Source organism: Mobula birostris, chromosome 2 (assembly GCF_030028105.1).
Source record: "Mobula birostris isolate sMobBir1 chromosome 2, sMobBir1.hap1, whole genome shotgun sequence".
Lineage (NCBI taxonomy): Eukaryota > Metazoa > Chordata > Chondrichthyes > Myliobatiformes > Myliobatidae > Mobula > Mobula birostris.
Window position 1 is genome coordinate 166,741,721 of NC_092371.1, and position 24,798 is coordinate 166,766,518.

The 24,798-nt window shown below is 48.6% G+C and overlaps 1 protein-coding gene and 1 long non-coding RNA gene across 2 annotated transcripts in view; one reads left to right on the top strand and one right to left on the bottom strand.

The window, feature by feature from the left end:
* LOC140193885 (potassium channel subfamily K member 1-like) overlaps positions 1–2,685 on the bottom strand; it is a 31,621-nt gene extending 28,936 nt beyond the window's left edge. Inside the window, exon 1 of the mRNA XM_072251021.1 lies at positions 1,811–2,685. Coding sequence (XP_072107122.1) covers positions 1,811–2,177 — 367 coding nt within the window. The 5' untranslated portion in view covers positions 2,178–2,685. The remainder of the gene's footprint in view (positions 1–1,810) is intronic.
* On the top strand, positions 1,704–17,150 carry LOC140193886 (uncharacterized). Its single transcript, XR_011884982.1, has 3 exons — positions 1,704–2,075; positions 10,488–10,658; positions 16,979–17,150. It is a non-coding gene; the product is annotated as an uncharacterized lncRNA (long non-coding RNA).
* Positions 17,151–24,798: the final 7,648 nt, after the last annotated feature.

The window sequence follows — 24,798 nt, forward strand, 5'->3', positions numbered from 1 at the left end:
ATGAAATGAATTTGTACATGGCGACACACGTAAATATACATTTCATGCATATATTCTGTCATCTATATTCAGTCCTACTCAAATAAGCAACAGTATAGAACCCAGCCATTTGACTCTGAGTGCCCACTGGCTCTGTGTTGGAGCAATCCTGCAAAATCATTCCCTTCTCGACACTCCCGGTCAGTGTGTTCCCACCACTGCACTGACTCTGATCCCGCTTTCAATCTCCATCCCCAAGTCCTCAATGGGGGACTGTTTAGCTTATCATCTACACATCTCAAGTCCCTCTATCAGACACCCTCACAACCTCCCCCATCATGAGAAGAACAACCCCACCTTCTCCTGTCTCCCCGCCAGACTAGATTCCCTCAAACCTGGAATGATTCCAGTGAATCTCTCAGGCACCCCCTCCAAAGTCTCCACATCTTCCCCACAGTGTGGTGCCCAAAATTGGACATAGTGCTCTAGGCCTGACCAGTGTTTTTTTTAAAAAAAGAGTCAACATAGTTTCCTTGCTGTGCGTTTTCATCAGCCTGTGCTGCCGACTTAGAGGAATTATCCACAAATAGCCCCGTACGAACATGCGCGGAAGGGAGTGATATGGACCATGTGTTTCGGATGGTATCACGTTGGGTATTGACAGCGTTGGTAAGGGGTCTGTTTCAGTGTTGTACTGTTCCACCTCCATCATACCCTCATGGTACCTGCACCTCACCAGACTTAAACAAAGGACAACAAACTCAAATTGACTGCGGTATGTCCCCAAATCCCTCGTACAATTCCACCGTCTGGTTTACTTTGCAACACACACAAAATGCTGGAGCATTCTGAGCAGGCCAGACGCATATGAAAAGTCAACGATTCAGGCCGAAACCAAGAGTCAGGACTAGAAAGGAAGGGTCAAGAAACCAGGATAAAAAGGTGGGACGAAGGAAGGACAACAAGCTAGAAGATTATAGGTGAATTTTAATTCCTATCCCCATTCCTGAGGGGGAGGGAGGGGAGGGACTGGGGGTGACGGTGGGTTTGTGTGGAGGAGGGTGATGGATGGGGGTGGAGAGGAGGAGGTGGGGTACGGATGGGGAGGGAGAGGAGGAGGGGGTACGGACGGGGGGAGGAGGAGGAGGGGTACGGACGGGGGGGGAGAGGAGGACGAGGGGGACGGACGGGGGGGAGAGAAGGACGAGGGGGACGGACGGGGGGGAGAGGAGGACGAGGGGGACGGACGGGGGGGGAGAGGAGGACGAGGGGGACGGACGGGGGGAGGGAGGAGGACGAGGGGGACGGACGGGGGGAGGGAGGAGGACGAGGGGGACGGACGGGGGGAGGGAGGAGGACGAGGGGGACGGACGGGGGGAGGGAGGAGGACGAGGGGGACGGACGGGGGGAGGGAGGAGGACGAGGGGGACGGACGGGGGGAGGGAGGAGGACGAGGGGGACGGACGGGGGGAGGGAGGAGGACGAGGGGGACGGACGGGGGGAGGGAGGAGGACGAGGGGGACGGATAGGGGAGAGGATTAGGTGAGGAGAGGGACAGATGGGGGAGAGGGTTAGGTGAGGAGAGGGTGGGGAGGAGAGGGACGGATGGTAAAGAGGGTTAGGGGAGGAGAAGGATGGGGAGAGGGTTAGGGAAGGAGGGGGACGGAGGAGGAGGGGGACGGGGAGAGGGTTAGGGAAGAAGGATGGGGGAGGAGAGGGATGGAGGATATAAGGGGGAAGACGGGAATGAAGGCCATGTGAGGGGTGTACTAAGACGGATGGGATACGACAGATGCCGGTAAGTGGGATGGAAGGGCCCGGTCAACCTTACCGGTGGTGGTGAGGACGGTGGCGGCGAAGAAGAGTGACGAGGTGAAGTCCCAGTTCCACTTGCCGCTGCTGTTATTCAGCGCCGACACGCCGTAGTTGTTCGCCTCCAGGACGCGGGCGAGGAAGCGCTCCAGCATGTCCGGGTCCAGGCACGGGTTGTCCTGCACGAACTGGCTCTTGAGCTGCCTCAGCTTACGGCGGAGCTCGTCCTCGTACGGCAGTTCGAGCGAGGAGAAGAGCAGGGCGCCGCAGCCCAGGTACAGCAGGTAGGCGAGGGACAGCAGGCCGAAGCCCACGCTCGACCGATTCCGGTGCAGCCAGCGAAGGCCCGAACCCCGGCTCCCGGCCCCGCTCAGCCCCGCCGGCATCTTTGCCGCCCAGCCGATCGCTGCTCCCCGCTCCTCCGAGCGAGCAGCCTCCGCCTCCGCCTCCGCGCCGCAGCGCGCATTCACTCACTGACCATCTGACGTCTGCAGGTAAAGCGGGAGGGGTGGGGAGAGCAGGCAGGGTGACACCCTCGTCCCCTCCCCTCCCCTCCCCACCCTCCCTCGAACCGCACACCCGGCTCGCCCCTGCCGGGATGACCTTGCTGATCGTGGCAAGGGTCGGGATGATCAGTGGAACAACAGGGGAGCAATATTCCTATCAGGAAGGATCGGGTTACAGCATCCCCTCTGGGAAGGTCAGAGCAGCAACATTCCTATCGGATTCCTTCGAAAGGGCGAGAAGAACATCATTCCAAAACTCCCACTTGGGGGACCAGCGTTCTCTCTGGGAGGGACAAGGGGAGTAACATTCCCTCAGGGAAGATCGACATTGCCTTCTGAGGGTGCGGTGTGGTATGTCCCTCCCTCCTTCACCGCTTTTTGCGGTGAGCCGCTGGATCCCCCGTGCGGAGTCTTCGGTGCTCCGGCACACGCTAATCCGGTTCTAGCCGCTTTCTACGCTCTCCAGTGCCCTGAAATTAACCAGTTGTTTCAGCATCGAGGGGGAGAAAACTCCCTTTGTAATTACAAACCCACCATTGAAAGTGTCGAAGGCCATTTCAAACCCCGGTTTACCGTTTGATCGGCGGGGTTTCACTCACACGGGGGCTCGGCTGAACCTCCCGGGTGTTCCACACCGTCTGCCGCCGATTGCTGGAAATGGACCTCAGGGAAGCTCACTGAATTTATCAGATCACTTTGCATTTGGTACTCTGCAGCGGCATGGTCACCTGTGTCACACGCTGATGTGTGAGTGCATTACTATTTGCGCACACGTGCAAATTTACCAATCTGTGCATTTTGTGTAGTATCATTAACCCACCGACTCCAATATGTATATTGGCTCTTACCCTTCCTTGTCTCCTGCGAGACTACTGTACCATTCTATTCCCCGTTTTTCTGTTCTATGCTCTCTTCCAATACATCTCCTACACCAATAGATCTCAATGTTCCCCCAACCATGGAGTTTAGAAAACCAGAGGTAATTTCTAAAGTAAGTACATGTTCGGCACAGCATCGTGGGCCGAAGGGCCTGTATTGTGCTGTGGGGTTTCTATGTTCTTTCTAACTACCATACTATTCTTACAAGCTGCTCAACAGCAGCTTTACGAACTCCTCGCTGCCTCAGTAAAGCAGCCAACATAATCCCAGGCCAGCCCAGACATTCGTCCTTCTCCCCTCTCCCTTCGGGCAGGGGAGCCTGAAAGTGCGTACCACCGGGTTCAGGGATGGCTTCCGTCCCACTCTTATCAGGCTCTTCAATGTACGATGAGATGGACTCGGCACAGTCTACCTCGTTATCATCTTGCCCCTCATCGTTTATCTGCACTTAGCTTTTACACTGTATTCTGCATTGTTATTGTTCTACCTTATTCTAGTTCAATGCACTGTATTTTTTCTCTGTATCTTAGTCCACGTGACAATAATAGCCCAATACCAGTACGTACCACCATGCACAGGTGCAGTGAAAATCTTACTTGCATTAGAATCACGGCACGACGCCTCGTATCAGCAGCATTTGTCCTGATCTTGGGTTTTGGCACAAGACGTCAACTATTTATTGCCTCCCCCCACACCACATGCTGAGTTCCTCCAGCATTTTGTGTGTGTTGCTCAGGATTTCCAGCATCTGCAGAATCTCTTCTGTTTATAAATTGAAGATAAATTATACATTCATTTGCAAGAAAGAACAGATTTAGAACAAAGGCAGTCCATTTTAGAACAAAGTAGTCAAGGTGATGCTGAACTGAGGTAGCGATTAGGATTGTGAGGTAACTACTTGAACCTGGAGATGTGAAACTTTGGGCTTCTGAACCTCCTGTCTCTTGTACTCTTTTGTTCTCCTTTTCTGCCTTCACCTACTGCATCTTCCTCCCTTACTTCTCAAGGCCTCCTGTATCATTGTGTGTCCTCACAAACAGCACCTCATCTTTCAGCTGACTGGATTCTGTGAGTTCACTAATTGCAAGGTATCTCTGTGTAAACCTGTCTGTAATCCAGATTGGCAAAATGCTGGGTTGGGAGAGGGAGAGGAGACAGGTCAAATAGAATGATAGAGCACTACAGCACCATGGTTAGCGTGACATTATGACAGCTTGGGGCGTTCCAGAGTTAAACTCTGGCACCGTTCTGTAAGGAGTCTCTGTACGTCCTCCCCGTGGAACGTATGTAAATCATAGCTCTCCATCCATGTACTTATCCAAACTTCTCTCTGAAATCAAACCCACGTCCGCTTGCAGCTCATTCCACACTCACACCACCCTCTGAGTGAAAACATTCCCTCCCATGTTCCCCTAAAATGTTTCACCTTTCACCCTTAATCTATGACCTCTAGTTCTGGTCTCACCTAACTTCAGTGGAAAAAGTTTTCTTGCATTTACCCTCTTTATACCCCTCATAATTTTGTATACCTCCATCAAATCTCCTCTCATTCTGTTCCAGGGAATAAAGCCTTAACCTGTTCAACTTTCCCCCATAGGTCCTCAAGTTCCAGCAAATGTTAGAACGTTGGGAGAGGAGGAAAACAGGAGAGACTGGAGATGTGGAGAGATTGGTGAAGAGGCAGGTAGTGTTGAGGAAACATTTAGGATGCAGAAGGACTTAGACAGATTAGGAAAATGGGCAAGAAAGCGGCAAATGAAGTACAATGTTGGAAAACGCATGGTCATGCACTTTGGTAGTAGAAATAAATGTGCGGACTGTTTTCTAAACGAGGAGAAAATCCAGGAATCTGAGATGGAGAGAGATTTGGGAGTTCTTGTGCTGAACACCCTAAAGGTTAACTTGAGGTTGAGTCGGTGGTGAGGAAGGCAAATGCCATGTTAGCATTCATTTCAAGAAGTCCAGAATACAAGAGCAGGGGTGTGATGCTGAGGCTTTATAAGGCACTAGTGAGGTCTCACCTTGAGTATAGTGAACAGTTTTGGACCCGTCATCTTAGAAAAGATGTGCTGGCATTGGAGAGGGTCCAGAGGAGGTTCACAAGGATGATTCCAGGAATGAAAGATGATAATTGGGTTGGAAGGATTAGTACAGGCAGTGATTGGGAGAGAATAGTTTTGAGATGGAAATGATGTAGTGTTGCTGTAATAGATACATGCACCACTTGTTTCTGCATGACTTTGGAAGGGATGCAGAGTGGGTAAGAACCGGATACAAGGTCACTTTTAACAGAATTACTGTTTACATAATATTGCAAATGTTATATTAAACTTGTCCCAGGCGAGCTCATTCTGAAATGCTTAACTCCATCTATAGTCTCTAACTGTACTTGGTACTTCCCTTTTTTGCAATTAATGGAACCCAGGGTGTATCCAATTGGCAACTGGTAACTTCCCCAGACGCGCTATTGGAGTGTGTAGTATTGTGCGCACAACATCTGCTACGCTTCATGCTGCTTGTCAACAGCAGGGGTTTGGCTGTTTGCAGCTTGGCGGAGACAGGAACAGGAAGGGGACATTCTGCTGCTCAGCCCTGCATTATCACTGCATTTGGTTGCGAGGCAGGATAGGTTTCTGATGTCTTCTTAGTGGGAGAGTGTTGGACAAGGGGACGTAACTATAGAATAAGAATCAGAATCAGGTTTGTTGACACTGAAATTTGCTGTACTTTTGCAGCAGCAGTGCAGTGCAATACATACAAATTACTGTTAACTTACAAAAAACAAATAAGTATTGCAAAAGAGACTGTGTTCATGGATTCAGGGACCATACAGAAATGTGATGATGGAGGGGAAGAAGCTGTTTTTGGATAGTTGTCTGTGCATCTTCAGGCTCCTGTACCTCCTGCCCAATGGTAGTAACAAGAAGGTGGCATATCCTGGATAGTGAAGGTCCTGAATGGGTGCACTGCCTTCTGGAGGCATTGCTTCTTCAAGATATCCTCGGTGGTAGGGAGGGCTATACCTGTGGTGGAGCTGACCGAGTCAGCAACTCGGCAACCTCTCGAGATCCTGCGTATTGGAGACTCCCACACCAGGCTCAATGCTCTCCACTATAGAATCCACTATACTACTACACTACACTATCCCTTATATATGGAATCCACTCAACTATAGAATCTATAGAAATATGAGAGCCTTTAGTGACGTACCAAATCTCCTCATGAAGTTGAACCTCTGCCCGTCCTTCTTCATGATTGTATCAATGTGTTGAGACCCGGACAAATCCTCCGAGGTACTGCTCATTAAACATTGAGGTACGTAGGGAGGGTGGTATTCTCTTCCCCCAAGGGTTGTGTTAGCTGATTTATCAGAGGTATTTAAAGCAGTGGCAGATTCAGAGCTCTCAATTTCCTGACTTAAGGGATCAGGAAAGTTCTGGGGAACTAGCACAGAAAAAAGTTAGGGAGAGCATAGATCAGCCATGATCATATTGAATGGTGGAACAGGACTGAGGGGCTGAATGGCCTCCTCTCGCTCCTATTTTCTCACATTCATGTGCTTTAATTTGCAGCTGGCCTGTAGCACATATTCCTTGGCTCCTCATCCTCTAGCAACCCAATCAAATAAAAACCTCTTCATCTAAGGCTTGAAATTTGTAACCAATTTCAGCCCCAGTAAACTTTTTTTTTGTGTGTGAAAGCAGATTCCCAGCATTTTTTTCTGACACTCCAGGAGTAAGCTGGCTCTGATTTTAAGATGTTGCCCTTGTACCCTGAACCATCCTGGTCAGGCAGATAGTGTCGTTCTCTCTCCTGTCTGCTTCTTTATTCTTACCCACTGCCCATTAGTCCTGCCAAAAGGTTTCGACCCAAAACGTTGACTCTGCTTTTTTTCCATTGATGCTGCCTGGCCTGCTGAGTTCCTTCAGCGTTTTGTGTGTGTTGCTCTGAATTTCCAGCATCTGCAGGTTTTCTCTTGTTTGTGAACCCATTACACCCCTGGTGTTTAGGGCAGCAATGAAGCTCCTCTGTCTGGTGGTGGTCAGGATTTCCTTCATCATGGCAATATCTTCCTCTTTGTTTTCACTACTCTCAGTCACACGTCCCAAGTACAGACTCAGGAATACTCCAGGAATGAAAGGGTTACCATATGAGGACTGCCTGGCAGCTCTTGGGCTGTATTCCCTGCAGTTCAGGGAAATGAGGGGGGATCTTATAGAAACATTCTGAATGTTAAAAGTCTTGAACAGATTAGATATGGCAAAGCTATTTCCCATGGTAGGGAATTCTAGGACAAGGGGGCACGACTTCAGGATTGAAGGACATCCTTTTAGAACTGAGATACGGAGTAATTACTTTAGTCAGAGGGTGGTAAATTTGTGGATTTTGTTGCCATGAGTGGCTGTGGAGGCCAGGTCATTGGGTGTATTTAAGGCAGAGATGGATAGGTTCTTGATTAGCCAGGGCATCAAAGGGTATGGGGTGAAAGCAGGGGAGTGGGGATGACTGGATCAGCCCATGATTGAATTGTGGAACAGACTCGATGGACCGAATGGCCTACTTCTGCTCCTACATCTTATGGTCTTATGGAATACCATCGCACTCAGATGTAGAAGGATTCTTCATTGCTCTTGCCATAACAATTTTGTTTTACCAGTCAGGGTTGTTAGCCCTGAGCTGAACCCCCGAAGCTGGAGGACTGATGGACCACTCTTAGTCTGGCTTCTACCCTTTGACCTGTTTGCTGTGGGTGACCCTACCAAGAACCAAAGTGTAAAGCCCTGACTCCAGCCAACATGGCTGTCTGGGTCATTGAACGCTAAACGCTAAACCATGACAAGGTTGCAATCCTCGTGGGGGAGCTTCTTCATTCAGTCTCACCTTAATCTTCTGTACCCAAGGAAACAAGGTCCTCGTCTCTCTAGTTATGACCCTCATAGTTACAGTATAACCCTTGTGGTTCTGATATCATTAAAAGTGCAGAGATTATTGGCCCATTCAATATCAGGAACCATTTTATAGGGTGGTTACAATTCTTAAGAAAAAACGTTTTACAAGGGTGGCAATGTGCCAACAGTGATCCCTGGTACAACACCTGTGTTTGACTTTATTTGCGTGCCTGTGCAGCCGGTGATTAGATTAGCTTTATTGGTCACAGGTACATCAAAACACAGTGAAATGCATCATTTGTGTCAATGGCCAATGCCGTCCAAGCATTGTGCCTGCAAAGGTCGCCGTGCTTTTAGCGCCAACATAGCCTGCTCACAACTTACTAACCCTAACTCATATGTTTTTGGAATTTGGGAGGAAACTGAGGCACCCAGAGGGGGGAAAGCGTACAAACTCCTTATCGACAGTGGTGGGAATCGAACCCCAATCAGTAATCGCTGGCACTGTAGAGAAGTGCACTAAGGCACCTTTTGCTTCCATGGAGTTGTAGGTGAAGGATGCAGGGAGGAAGAGAGCTGTCCTTGGCAAGGTTGAAGAGGGAGAGAGAGGCCTAAGATGGATAACGATGGCAGGGGAAGGTCTCTTTGGCCACACTTTGGTGACATCAGTCTGACGCACACTCAACACTTTAGGGATAGGTTCTTCCCCTCCGCCATCGTACTTGTGAATGAATCATGAACCCATGAACATTATCTGACTTTTTGATGTCTTTTTGTGCTACTTGTTTATTCTTTATATTTCTCATTCTAATTTATGGTAATGTTTATGTCTTGCACTGTACTGCTGCTGCAGATGTTAGTGTTAATAAATATGACTCTGATTCTGTTAAATTCTAATAAAGTCTATTGATTCCGATGGGACTTGGCTTCTGATAGTGATAGGAGGCTGGTCTGGTCACATACAGGGAATGTGGGCTGCCCTACATAATGAAGACAAAAGAATTGTTTTGTCTCTTCATGATCTCAGGGTATTCCAGTTCTGAAGGAAATTTTTCAAGTTGCAGTCACTATTGTACTGTGAGAAACATATTGCATGGTTTAGGCACTACAAGGTTCCACAAGCGACGGTGTGGTAAGATAACAAGATTACTTACTACCATTTCCCTGGCTGCTGAATGAAAATCATAATCAAATGCAGGAAGGAGTTCTGGAGAAACTCTTTGACTCAGTATACTTGGCTGAATACTGAAAACCTGTGTTAATCAACTGGCTAGAGTGTTTATAGGTCATAAGACCATAAGATACAGGAGCAGAAGTAGGCCATTCGGCCCATCGAGTCTACTTCGCCATTCAATCATGGGCTGATCCAATTCCTCCAGTCATCCACACTCCCCTGCCTTCTCCCCATACCCTGGCTAATCAAGAACCTGTTTGTCTCTGCCTTAAATGCACCCAGTGACTTGGATATGGATTTATGGATATCTTCAATCTCTCGCTTCGGCAGTGTGAGGTACCCACCTGCCCAGTCTATAATGGGCAAAGCCCCTCCCACCACTGAGCACATTTACAAGGAGCGCTGTCACAAGAAAGCAGCATCTATCACCAAGAATCCCCTCCATAGGGGCCATGCTCTCTTCTCACTACTGCCATTGAGAAGGAGGTACAGGAGCCTTGGGTCCCACATCACCAGGTTCAGGAACAGTTTTTACCCTTCAAGCATCAGGCTCCTGAACCGGTGTGGATAACTTCACTCAACTCAACTGACTCCACAATCTATGAACACCTTACACTTCATGTTTTTAATATTATCTTTTTTACTTCTACAATTTCAGAATCAGAATCACGTTTAATATCACCAGCGTATGTCATGAAACTTGTTGTCTTTGTGGCAGCAGTACGATGCAATGCATAATAACAGAAAAAAAATGTGAAATTATGGCAAGCAAAAGTAGAAATGAAAGAAGTAGGGAGGTAGTGTTCATGGATTCAATGCCCATTCAGAAATCAGCTCTCCTTGAATCACAGAGTGTGTGCCTTCGGGCTTCTGCACTCCTTCCCGACGGTAACAATGAGAAGGGGGCATACCCTGGGTGATGGGGGTCTTACTGGTGGATGCCCTCCCGGATAAAAGAGACTAGTGCCCAAGTTGGACCTCAATAAGTATACAACTCTGCAGCTTATTTTGAACCTGTACAGTAGCCCATCACCACCTCCCAGCCCCATACCAGATGGCGATGCAGCCCAATAGCTGCAAGAAAATGAATCTTAAGGTAGTACATGGCAAGATATACTGTAAGTGATTTGATAATAGACTTTACTTTATGGAGGCGGAGTTAAGATGGCGCCAAACAGCGACTCCTTTACTTGCATCTTCGGAAACAGCTCTATTTCCATCTTTAATATCTCTATATTTCCCTTTCAGGGTTCTTTTGAAGACCCTGACCTGGAGTTACACGCAGCTTCGGTTCTCTGCAGGAATGGGACCCGTTCTCGGGGTTTGAGGGCCGGCCGATGTTCTCATGGGTCGGCTTGAGAGTCTCGATCGTGTTCGGAAGCCTAAGATCTCGGGGCTCTGGAGACGGGCAGATCAAGGGTCAGTGTCACGGCAGGAGACTCGTGTGTTGTTGGGGAGGCCGGAAGATCTTTCACTGTGGGCCCGAAGACCCAAGGTCTTTGTGATCTTCAGGCACAGAACTTGTAAAAAGCGACGAAATAGACTTTTTAAGATCGTAAACCAGCGGGTTGTTGTAATGTGTAAATGGGGGACAGCTCCCTCTCCCTTATTAGGGATAGAGAATCTGTGGGTTGCCGAATGCTGGATGAAATGTAGTAGTCTTTGGGGTAACTGCAAGGTCTGTGTCTTGGCTATCGCCTAGCTCACGCTTGTGCTCGGTAGCGAATGCATTTTTGTTTTGCAGGTGGGGGAGGGAGGATTGTTGCTCGCCGCTGCTTACACGCTGGAGGGGAGAGTTAGGGGGGCAGACTTTGGGGTTCTCACGTACAACTCGTTCATTCTTTGGGGTATTTCTCTGTTTTTGTGGGTGCTTTGCAAAGAGAAAGCATTTCAGAATGTATATTGTATACATTTCACTGACATTAAGTTGATGCTTTGAACTTTGACTTTGAGTGAGGGAGTTGCTTTGTGCGGGAGCAATGAAGGTGAATGGTGTGGACCCAACTAATGGGGAGTAGGAGAGCACAGGAACAGGAATAAGGAGGTGCACACTTTGGCATTAGATGGTGATTAGCCTGAATGGTTCCAGACGTTAACATGAAGTGTCACCTCACCTAGCAGCTCACTTACCACCCCACCAGGGATAGGGTTCCTCTTGTCCTCACCCACCACCCCACCAGGGATAGGGTTCCTCTTGTCCTCACCTGTCACCACACCAGGGATAGGGTTCCTCTTGTCCTCACCTACCACCCCACCAGGGATAGGGTTCCTCCTCTCTTGTCCTCACCTACTACCCCACCAGGGATAGGGTTCCTCTTGTCCTCACCTGTCACCCCACCAGGGATAGGGTTCCTCTTGTCCTCACCCACCGCCCCACCAGGGATAGGGTTCCTCTTGTCCTCACCTGTCACCCCACCAGGGATAGGGTTCCTCTTGTCCTCACCTGTCACCCCACCAGGGATAGGGTTCCTCTTGTCCTCACCTGTCACCCCACCAGGGATAGGGTTCCCCTTGTCCTCACCTGTCACCCCACCAGGGATAGGGTTCCCCTTGTCCTTACCTATCACCCCACCAGGGATAGGGTTCCCCTTGTCCTTACCTACCACCCCACCAGGGATAGGGTTCCTCTTGTCCTCACCTGTCACCACACCAGCTTCCCTGTCCAGCACATAATTCTCCATAACTTCCGCCATCTTCAATGGGATACCACCACCAAGCACATCTTTCCCTCTTTCCCCACCCCACCACTCTCTGCTTTCCGCAGGGATCGCTCCCTATGTGACTCCCTTGTCCATTCATCCCTCCCCACTGATCTCCCTCCTGGCACTTACGTTTGCAAGTGGAACAAGTGCTACAGCCACCCCTATACCTCCTCCCTCACTACCATCCAGGGCCCCAAACAGTCCTACCAGGTGAGGCGACACTTCACCTGTGAGCCTGTTGGGGTCACGTACTATACCTGGTGCTCCCAGTGTGGCCTCCTGTATATCGGTGAGACTGGATGCAGATTTGGAGACGGCTTTGCTGAGTACCTACGCTCTGTCCACCAGGAAAAGCGGGATCTCCCAGTGATTACCCACTTCAATTCTACTTCCCATTCCAATTTGGACAAGTCAGCCCACGGCTTCCTCTATTACCGCAATGAGACCACATTCAGGTTGGAGGAGCAACTCTCTATATTCTGTCTGGGTAGCCTCCAACTTGATGGCATGAACATCGATTTCTTGAACTTCCTGATAAGAGTACCCCCCCCCCCCATCTTCACCATTCTCCTTCCCCATTTCCCTCTCTCACCTTACCTGCCCATCACCTCCCTCTGGTGCTCTTCCCCCTTCCCTTTCTTCCATGGCCTTCTGTCCTCTCCTAACGGACTCCCCCTTCTCCAGCCCTTTATCTCTTTCACCAATCTACTTCTGAACTCTTTACTTCACTCCTCCCCCTCTCCTGGTTTCACCTCTCACCTACGACCTTGTACTTCTTCCTCCCCTCCCCCATCTTCTTACTCTGACTCCTCATCTTTTTTCCCAGTCCTGATGAAGGGTCTCGGCTGAAACCGTAGACTGTTTACCCTTTTCCATTGATGCTGCCTGGCCTGCTGAGTTCCTCCTGCATTTCGTGTGTGGGTGAGGTTAATCCACTTTTTCCTACAAATGTGTGGTGCAGAGTACTGTATATTGACTGGTTGCATTACAGCCTGGCATGGAAACGCCAATGCTTTTGAACAAAAAATCTTACAAAAAGTAGTGGATACGGCCCAGTCCATCACGGGTAAAGCCCTCCCCAGCAAAGAGCACACCTACACAGAGCACTATCATGGGAAAGCAGCAGCCATCATCAAGGAACCCCATCATCCAGGCAATGCCCTCTCGCTGCTGCCATCAGGAAGAAGGTACAGGAGCGTCAGCACCCACACCACCAAGTTCAGGGACAAATAGTACCCCTCGACCATTTGGCTCTTGAACCAGAGAGGATAACGTCACTGAACTGTTCCCACAACTTGTGGGCTGACTTCCAAGGGCTCTTCATCTCCTGTTCTTGATATTTATTTCTTGTTTATTACTTGTTTTTTTCTCTTTTATATTTGTACAACTTGGTGTCTTTTGCGCATGGGTTTTGTTCTGTCCTGTGGGGTGTGGTCTTTCATTGTTTCTATTGTGTTTCTTGGATATATTGTGTATGCCTGCAAGAAAATGGATCTCGGGGTTGTATATGTTGACATATATGTACTTTGATAATAAATTTGCTTTGAACTTTTTTGATCTTGGTTGAGTCCTAGGATCCAGATTGGGTCCAATCCAGCTGGGAGTACATCTGCAGCATCTGCAGAGCTGTGCACACAAGAATTCTTTCTGTCGGACTGTTCACCGTATGTCCTCAGTAAGGTGAATTAGTAAGTGATATTCTTGATATCAGATAACAGCAAACATCCATGTGGACTGCAGAGGTTTAATCTGACCCTGTGATTGCAGGATAACCTAGCTCTCTCTACTGCGAGGAGCACCGTCAAATGGCTGGAGAACCTGAGAAGGTCAGGCAGCATCTATGGAGGGGAAAAGCAGTTGACACTTCAGGCCGAGACCCTTCATCAGGGCTGCAGAATTCCATGGCATGCTGTTACTGCTGTGGTTGAAATTTACAGCCCACTAGCAGGCATTCGGCCCATCAACTGCATGATGGTGCTGTACTTCACACGTGCCATCTTGTCCTTCTGCCCCTCTCCCTTCACACCATGTTGCAGTCTAGACGAAGGGTCTTGATCCAAACCATAAACTATCCATTTCCCTCTGTGGATGCTGCTCAACCTGTTGTGTTCTAACAGCAGCTCTTTTCGTTTTGCTCCCGATTCTAACGCTTGCTTGTGTCTCTATTTTCCTTCTCCACTGCATCGTTCACCAGAGTATATGCTCAGGAAAGTGAAATCTTGTCGCTCTGACCGTCTCAATCCCAGCCCGGTAACCTGACTTCATGGGATGCCATCTTCTTGGATCTGGGATCTCTGCAGGTGGAAGGAGGAGCCCAGTGCCGAATTGTCGGCTGCCTAGTGGTTGAGGGAAATGTGGAATAGGGAGACCGCTTTCCTCTTCCAGTACTTCTTCAGGGGATTGGTGGCTTTGGGCTTCTGGCACAGAGGCCTGGGTGGGGCGGGTTAGCAATGGTCACATTGAGTTTACTTTCATCCCATGCAGTAATGTACAATGTATTATACATTACCGTACAATGAAGAGCTTGTCTCGCACACCGTGTGTACAGATCAAATCATTACACAGAGCACTGAGCTAGAACAAGGTAAAATAATAACAATGCAGAATAAAGTGCAACAGCTACAAAGAAAATGCAGCGCGGGTAGTCACTAAAGAGCAAGATCATAAAGAGGTGGATTGTGAGACCAAAACACTCCTCTTATGTTAACACTTTAATTCCCAGGATCATTCTCATGAACCTCCTCTGGACTCTCTCCAATGTATCATCCCCTTTAGATATAGGGCCCAAAGCTGCTCATGCTATTTAAAATGCAGTTTGACTAGCGGCTTATAAAGTCTCAGCATTATATTCTTGCTTTTGTATTCTATTGCTCTCGAAATGAATGCTGGCATTGCATTTGCCTTCCTTACCACTGACTCAACCTGCCAGTTAACCTTAGGAAGTCCTTTTGCACCTTCGATTTCTGAGTTTGCTCCCAGTTTAGAAAATAGTCTGCCCTTTCTTCCTTCTACGTTTTGTCCAAGGAGACTTCGGGCTGGGTGGGGGTGGTGGAGGGCAAGACTGAGCTGCCGATCTTGTGGACGGCACGGTAGCATAGCGGTTACGGAACGCTTTACCGCGCCAGCGGTCTGAGTTCAATTCCTGCCACTGTCTGTAAGGAGTTTGTACGTTCTCCCCGTGACCATCTGGGTTTCCTCTGAATGCGCTGGTTTCCTCCCACATTCCAAAGACGCACTGTTAGTGTTAGAGTTAATAAGTTGACACCGGAAGCAGAGCGACACTTGCAGGCTGCAGCCAGCACATCCTTGGAGTGTATTCGCCCTTGACACCAAAAGTGACACATTTCACTGCATGTTTCAACACTTTTCAATATAAATATGGCAAATAGGGCTCATCCTTATCTTTAATCTTTTTCTTAAATGTTCATCAAAGTTCAGGTCAGGTAGGGTCAGTCTGCAGCAGCAGGAAATGTGAGTAAAGAAATAATGGGAATGAAGGCATGGAGACCTTGTGTTCTCATTTTATACTGCAAACTCGTTTACGTAGGACAGGCAACATCTATGGATGGAAATGGATAAACGGTCAACGTTTCAGACTGAGACCCTTCATCGGGACAGGAAAGGAAGAGAAAAGAAGCCAGAGTAAGGAGGTGGGGGGGGGGGGGGGAGAGAAAAAGCCAGAAGGTGAGGGGTCAAGTCAGGTGGGTGGGGAGGAAAGATGAAAGGGGAACCAGAGTGGTGAATGGAAGAGAAGAGAGAAAGAAGGGGAAAAATTACTGGAAATTAGACTCCTTCTCCTTACCTTTTCCTCCATTTACCATTCTGGTTTCCCTCTCACCTCTCCTCTTCTCCTCATCTACCCATCATCTCGCCCTGGTGCCCCTCCTCCTTCCCTTTCTCCCATGGTCCACGCTCCTCTCCTATCAGATTCCTTCTTCTTCAGCCCTTTACCTCTTCCACCTATCACCTCCCTGCTTCTTACTTCTTCCCATCTTCCCCCACCCACTGGCCTGGCTTCTCCCCCATCCTTTCCAGTGCTGATGGAGGGTCTCAGCCTGAACCAGCGACTGTTTATCCCTCTCCGTAGATGCTGCCTGACCCGCTGAGTTCCTCCAGCATTGTCTGTGTGTTGCTCCGGATTTCCAGCATCTGCAGAATCTCCTGTGTCTACGATGGTTAGTATTGGCTTAGAGTGTAAAATGGTTATTTTTCTCACATGCTTGCTTATATTTTTATACAATCATATGCCTGTATATACATGTAATTATCCAGTAATTGAAGTGTAGCTGATTCTGTACTTCTCTAGAAGCTTCTTAGTTTTCCTGCAGCAGGCATCACAGCACTTGCACCTGGTTGTTGTTATCACTGGAATGCCTTGATATCTGTCTAGTGTGAGATAGGATGGCATAACACTTTCCAGTACCAATGATCATGATTGGTGTTCAATTCCCCTCGCTGACTGTACCTTCTCCCTGTGACCACGTGGGTTTCCTCTGGGTGCTCCAGTCTCCTCCCACGCTCCAAAGACGTAGGAGTTAGTGTAATCGAGTTGTGGGCATGCTGTGTTGGCGCAGGAATATAGTGACACTTGCAGTCTGCTCCTCAGCGCATCTTGGGCTGTGCTGGTGTTTAATGTAACAGCGCAGTTCACTGTTTGTTTTTGACGTTTCAAGGACATGTGACAAATAAAGTTCACCTTATAAAAAACTTAGTTTTTACGATAAGATGACCTCGCCTTCTTTGTGCTTTTCCTTGTTTCGTTATTCATTCTTGTTATACGTAATAAAACAGCTGTAAGTCTTGTGTATCATTCTTGACTTCAGAATAACCTTTAGATCGTAAAATCAGCAGGATCCAACATTAGATAAGTGAATCTTATCTGATGGGAACAGTCTGTGAATGACAAGGACAGCCTTGATTTATGCTGCCATGACCATCTCGGGCTAACAAAGAAGTCAAAGTCGAAGTGTAATTTATTATGAAAGTACATATGTGACACCATATACCTGTACTACCTTGACTTTCTTTTTCTTGCAGGCACTTACAGGAAAATAAAGAAATACGATAGAATATATGGAAAACTGCAAAAGAAGACAAGCTGTGCAATAAAAAACAGTGAGAACATGAGCTGAAAAGTGTCTGTAGGTTGTGGAATCGTTGTAAGGTTGAAGTGAGTGAAGTTATCCATGTTGGTTCAGGAGTCTGGTGGTTGAAGGGTAATAACTGTTCCTGAACCTGGTGGCGTGGGACCTCGGATGCCTGTACCTCCTGCAGGAAGAAAGCACGATTTGATGCTGGGGGTCCCAGATGATGGATGCTGCTTTCTTGTGGCAGCGCTCCACGTCAATGTGCTCCATGTTGGGGAGGGCTTTTCCTGTGATGGGCTGCGCTGTGTCCACCACACCACTCTCTGTAGACTGGGAACTGGTGTTTCCATTCCAGGCCGTGACGCAACCAGTTAGGATACTCTCCCCTCTACATCTATAGAAGTTTGTCAAAGTTTTTGGTGACATGTCGAACCTACGGAAGTTTACTTAAAAACATTGAAAGGCTTAGATAGAGTGGATGTTATCTATAGTGGGGGAGTCTTTTCAATCTTTTTATTAGTTTCATAATGACAAACATACCATAATATTGATGCAAAGTTGTTGGGATTACATTGTTATGATTAACATAGTTAGATATAAACTCAATTAACACATGGGTGTTAAACCTCCCAATCATACAGGATGCAAATGTAATAAACAAAAAAAGAAAAATATAGAAAAAAATCATGAAAAAGGGGAAAAATATATATATATACCCCAAAAGAAAAACTAACCTAAACAGTATTAATCAACTAAACTAAGAGGAAAAAAAGACATGGGCTGTTATATAACATCAAAAAAAAGGAACCATTAGTGTCGACGGCTCTGCTCCTCTCAACATATATTAAAAAGGAATAGAATAAGTTTGGAAAAGGTCAAATTACATCATATGAAAATGTTGAATAAATGGCCTCCAAGTCTTTTCGAATTTAACAGAGGGATCAAAAATAACGTTTCTAATTTTTTCCAAATTTAAACACAACGTAGTTTGAGAGAACCAATGAAATGTGGTGGGAGGATTAATCTCTTTCCAATTCAGCAGAATGGATCTTCTAGCCATTAAGTAACAAATGCAATCATCTGGCGAGCTGAAGAGGTTAAATGACTTGACTCTATCATTGGTAACCCAAAAATTGCAGTAACAGGGTGAGGTTGTAAATCAATATTCAGAACAGTTGAAATAATATCAAAAATATCTTTCCAATATTTTTTCAAAAAAGGACATGACCAAAACATACGAGTTAAAGAAGCTATCTCAAAGTGGCATCTATCACATACAGAATTTATATGTATAGTGGGGGAGTCTAAGACCAGAGAGCACAACCTCAGAGTAGAAGGACATTCCTTCAGAACAGAGATGAGGAGGTATTTCTTTAGCCAAAGGGTGGTGAGTTCATTGCCACAGACAGGCGCAGAGGCCAAGTCATTGGGTATATTTAAAGAGAAGGTTGATAGATTCTTGCTTAGTATGGCATCAAAGGTTATAGGAGAGGACAGGAGAATGGGGTTGAGAGGAATAATAAATCAGCCATGTTGGAGCAGAGTTGATGCGCTGAATGGTCTTTTGGTCTACAATTCCACAAAAAATTTGCATACTAAACAGGTGATTATGCAAACTGTAAGCAAGCATAAAGAAAGTTAAAATACAAGAAAAATAGCAATGTGAACCTCTTTAAACAGTTCTCCTATAAAAGTGAAGGACTGACCTAATTTGATTTCCTAGATCAGACCGGCAGTGAGTAATGTTGTGTGGTGCCTTGGGACACTCGCTAGAGAAGCGATGAGGTGTCGTGATTTTTGCAAACTCTTCTTTTGTATCAGATGGAAATAGCCTGCAACACTTTCGCTGTAGCAGTAAGCAAGCAGTGTTATCTTACAATAACCTTTACAAGGTGCTGAGTCTAGTTCGCCTGGCCTGTGAATGTCTATAGGGAAATGGTGCCAACTGGCACATTCCAGGATGCAGGAGGACACGATGAGGGACACTCACACACACACACACACGCACACTCTCTCTCTCTCTATCTCACACACACACACACACACACACACACACACACACACACACACACCTTCCCCACAGCCACTACTTTATCATTTCCTGTCATGTAGACCATAAGACCATAAGACAAAGGAGCAGAAGTAGGCCATTCGGCCCTTGAGTCGGCTCCGCCATTTTATCATGAGCTGATCCATTTTATCCTATTTAGTCCCACTGCCCCACCTTCTCACCATAACCTTTGATGCCCTGGCTACTCAGATACCTATCAATCTCTGCCTTAAATACACCCAATGACTTGGCCTCCACTGCTGCCTGTGGCAACAAATTCCATAGATTCACCACCCCCTGACTAAAAAAATTTCTTCGCATTTCTGTTCTGAATGAGTGCCCTTCAATCCTGAAGTCATGCCCTCTCGTACTAGACTCCCCCATCATGGGAAACAACTTTGCCACATCCACTCTGTCCATGCCTTTTAACATTCGAAATGTTTCTATGAGGCCTCCCCTCATTCTTCTAAACTCCAAGGAATACAGTCCAACAGCGGACAAACGTTCCTCATATGTTAACCCTCTCATTCCCGGAATCATTCTAGTGAATCTTCTCTGTACCCTCTCCAACGTCAACACATCCTTTCTTAAACAAGGAGACCAAAACTGCCCACAGTACTCCAAGTGAGGTCTCACCAGCGCCTTATAGAGCCTCAACATCACATCCCTGCTCCTGTACTCTATTCCTCTAGAAATGAATGCCAATGTAGAGACACTCCTGTGCCTAACATCACTTTACAGACACACAATCAGTCCATGTATCATTGTTATGTACTTATGTTTACTGTGTTCTTTATCTCATTGGGCTTTTTTTGGGCTGAATTGGATCCAGAGTAGCAATTATTTGGCTCTCCTTTATGCCCGTTTGCTGGAAATGACATTAAACAACTGAATCTTGAATCTTTTGAACCACAGGCAAAACAACAATCAAGGTTACCTAGAGTGCAGGTTTTTAATGTCAGTGAGTTGCCTGTTGTGAACTTCCACACCAGAATTCTGCCTCCATTGAAAAATGTGAGCTCCTGCAGTTATGATCTGCGGCAAAGTTAATGTTAATTTTCAAATATAATAAATTTCAAGTTTAAATAGTCGGCTGCTTTGGCGGATGCAATTGGCCTCGGACTTCCCCTGCCCCATCTGAGACAACCCTGCCCAATGTGAGATCCCTGGCACTAGGCCTAGAAGTCCAGACTCGCCGACTCGCGAACGGAGGGAGTCACCAACTCTCGCTTCCCCTGCCCGCTCGGAACTCCGATCCCTGAACCTGCTGACCTGCGGGGGGCGGGGGCATCAGCTCCCATTCTCGCTGATCTGCCAACCCGTCATCCAACCATGTATTTCCTTCGCCCCACATCCTTTGATCGCGGAGCAGAGGCGTAGACTACAGCCTGACCTCTAACTCCCCACCATCCCTGTCCCTCGGCCCTAACCTGAGAACGAACTCAAGGGCTTTGTCCAGTTCTGGTTGCCTTGCAGATGGTGCTGAGCTGCCTTCTTGACCTGGTGCTTTCCACGGGGTGTGGCTATACCCACGATGCTGTTAGGGAGGGATTTCCAGCATTATGACCGAGCAGCGGTGAAGGGACAGTGACACCTTCCAGGTCAGGGGGGGTGTGATCTCAAGAGCAGCCTCCAGGTGCCCGTGTCCCCGTGTCTTTGCTGCCCCTGTCGTTGCCACTGGTAGAGGTTGTGGGCTTCGAGAGAACTGCAATTGGTATCATTGTCACGCACCGAGACACAGTGAGGAGCTTGTCTTGCACACCATGTACGGATCAAATCGTTACACCGAGACACAGTGAGGAGCTTGTCTTGCACACCGTGTATGGATCAAATCGTTACACCGAGACACAGTGAGGAGCTTGTCTTGCACACCGTGTATGGATCAAATCGTTACACCGAGACACAGTGAGGAGCTTGTCTTGCACACCGTGTGTACGGATCAAATCGCTACACCGAGACACAGTGAGGAGCTTGTCTTGCACACTGTGTACGGATCAAATCGTTACACCAAGACACAGTGAGGAGCTTGTCTTGCACACCGTGTATGGATCAAATCGTTACACCGAGACACAGTGAGGAGCTTGTCTTGCACACCGTGTATGGATCAAATCGTTACACCGAGACACAGTGAGGAGCTTGTCTTGCACACCGTGTGTACGGATCAAATCGCTACACCGAGACACAGTGAGGAGCTTGTCTTGCACACTGTGTACGGATCAAATCGTTACACCGAGACACAGTGAGGAGCTTGTCTTGCACACCGTGTATGGATCAAATCGTTACACCGAGACACAGTGAGGAGCTTGTCTTGCACACCGTGTATGGATCAAATCGTTACACCGAGACACAGTGAGGAGCTTGTCTTGCACACCGTGTATGGATCAAATCGTTACACCGAGACACAGTGAGGAGCTTGTCTTGCACACCGTGTATGGATCAAATCGTTACACCGAGACACAGTGAGGAGCTTGTCTTGCACACCGTGTATGGATCAAATCGTTACACCGAGACACAGTGAGGAGCTTGTCTTGCACACCGTGTACGGATCAAATCGTTACACCGAGACACAGTGAGGAGCTTGTCTTGCACACCGTGTGTACGGATCAAATCGTTACACCGAGACACAGTGAGGAGCTTGTCTTGCACACTGTGTACGGATCAAATCGTTACACCGAGACACAGTGAGGAGCTTGTCTTGCACACCGTGTGTACCGATCAAATCGTTACACCGAGACACAGTGAGGAGCTTGTCTTGCACACCGTGTGTACGGATCAAATCATTACACCGAGACACAGTGAAGAGCTTGTCCTGCACACCGTGTGTACGGATCAAATCGTTACACCAAGACACAGTGAGGAGCTTGTCTTGCACACCGTGTATGGATCAAATCGTTACACCGAGACACAGTGAGGAGCTTGTCTTGAACACCGTGTACGGATCAAATCGTTACACCGAGACACAGTGAGGAGCTTGTCTTGCACACCGTGTACGGATCAAATCGTTACACCGAGACACAGTGAGGAGCTTGTCTTGCACACCGTGTATGGATCAAATCGCTACACCGAGACACAGTGAGGAGCTTGTCTTGCACACCGTGTGTACGGATCAAATCGTTACACCGAGACACAGTGAGGAGCTTGTCTTGCACACCGTGTACGGATCAAATCGTTACACCGAGACACAGTGAGGAGCTTGCCTTGCACACCGTGTACGGATCAAATCGTTACACCGAGACACAGTGAGGAGCTTGTCTTGCACACCGTGTATGGATCAAATCGTTACACCGAGACACAGTGAGGAGCTTGTCTTGAACACCGTGTACGGATCAAATCATTACACCGAGACACAGTGAGGAGCTTGTCTTGCACACCGTGTGTACGGATCAAATCGTTACACCGAGACACAGTGAGGAGCTTGTCTTGCACACCGTGTATGGATCAAATCGCTACACCGAGACACAGTGAGGAGCTTGTCTTGCATACCGTGTGTACGGATCAAATCGTTACACCGAGACACAGTGAAGAGCTTGTGTTGCACACTGTGTACGGATCAAATCGTTACATTGAGCGGTGAGCTGGAACAAGGTAAACAATAACAATGCTGAACGAAGTGTGAAAGTGCCAGAGGAAGTGCAGAGTGGGTAAACAATGAAGTGCCAGATTGTGAAGAGGTAGAGTGTGAGGTGAAGAGCCCATCACCGTTATGTGCCGTGTCCTATGACATGGGCGATCGTGGCCTTCCGCCTGTCTTTAATCAGCTTGTTCTTTTCTCTTTCCATAATCATGACTGTTCTTGGCAATTTCTTTCTGCAAGAGCGGTTTGCCGTCACCTTCTCCTGGACAGTGTCTTTACAAGATGGGTGGCCCCCCAGCCATTGCCAATACCCTTCGGAGATTGTCTGCCTGGCATCAGTGGTGGCACAACCAGGATTTGTGATAAGAGCTGCCAGATGCTCATACGACCATCCACCCCCTGCTCCCACGGGTTCATGTGACCCTGCTCGGGGGGCTAAGCCGATGCTACACTTTGCCTTGGTGATCCGTAGCCTAGCAGGGGGAAGGGTCACCTTAAACTTCCTCTGATAGAGACGTATGTCCACCCGACACCCCTTTATCATGAAGGGAACTATCTGATAGTGTTATAACAGTGGGTAGAATCTGTGCTTTCAGACTGGTGTATGTTCTGCCTTACGGGGCGGGGTGGAGAGAGAATGGCTGGACTGGGTGGGTTCTTTGATTACTGGCTACTTCACTGAGGCAGTGATCGTGGTAGACAGAGTCCACAGAGGAGGGATTGGTTTCCGTGATGTGTGTGCACAGCTCTCAGCAGTTTCTAGCAGCCACAGGCAGAGCGGTTACCATATCAAACCCTTAACGTATCCAGACAGAATGCTTTCTGTGGTGCATCGATAGGATTGACAGGGGCCTGCTGAATGTCTTTAGCCTCCTGAGGATGTGAAGGCTTTCTTGGCCGTGGCTGGACCTGGAGAGGCTATTGGTGACGTTCTGTCCGAGGAAGGTGAAGCTTTGGACCCTCTCTAACTCAGCACCACTGACGCAGACGAGAGCGTGTGCACCCTATCGAGGGAGACCTGTAGATGACTGTGCGTCAGTGGTGGGGAGAGCGAACGGTTCTCCATCAGCTGGGCCGCTACATCCCGAGTGATATCGAGCTTCCTGAGTGCTAAACTCACCCAGAATAGTGAGTCATTTTCAGGCACAAAGCACTTCCTGCTTTCAGAAGGAGGATGTGGTGTGCCATTGGCTGAGTTGAAGTGGGTCAAAATCTTTGCGTTTTATTCTGGGAAAGTAGGTCATTGCCAGACTGTGCGTGGCTCCGTCCCTTGAGCAGTGGCGCAGGCAGCCCCTAGCTTTCTCAGTACAGGTACTGCAACTTCCAGCGTCCAGCGGGGGTGCGTTGAGGAACATGTCCCAGAGAGGAGGGGGTGGAGAGGGGCACGAGGAATGTCCCCATCAATGAGGAGGAGGAGAGGGGCTTTGGGGATTGTACCCCCACAAGATGGAGGGGAGGTGTGCTGGGAGGATCAACAGGGGGTAGTGAGGGTTGAGGTGGCCAGGGTCCATGGGGAGGGGAGGGCAGGGCCTGTGGTGCCGTGTCAAGCCTTGAGGAGGGTAGCACTGAGGGACGGACATGGGATTGAGGAAGATTTAAATGCAGGAATAAGAATCTGACACCTCGGAACAGAAGGAGGTCCGGGAGATGTGGGGTGTGAGCGCTGACAGTGTCAGGCAGGGCACGGTAGCTGCTGGGGCAGGGTCGAGGGAGCTGCTGGGGCAGGGTCCAGGTAGCTGCTGGGGCAGGGTCGAGGGAGCTGCTGGGGCAGGGTCGAGGGAGCTGCTGGGGCAGGGTCCAGGTAGCCACTGGGGCAGGGTCCAGGGAGCTGCTGGGGCAGGGCACAGTAGCTGCTGGGGCAGGGTCCAGGGAGCTGCTGGGGCAGGGTCCAGGGAGCTGCTGGGGCAGGGCACGGTAGCTGCTGGGGCAGGGTCGAGGGAGCTGCTGGGGCAGGGTCCAGGGAACTGCTGGGGCAGGGTCGAGGGAGCTGCTGGGGCAGGGTCGAGGGAGCTGCTGGGGCAGGGTCCAGGGAACTGCTGGGGCAGGGTCGAGGGAGCTGCTGGGGCAGGGTCCAGGTAGCTGCTGGGGCAGGGTCGAGGAAGCTGCTGGGGCAGGGTCCAGGTAGCTGCTGGGGCAGGGTCCAGGT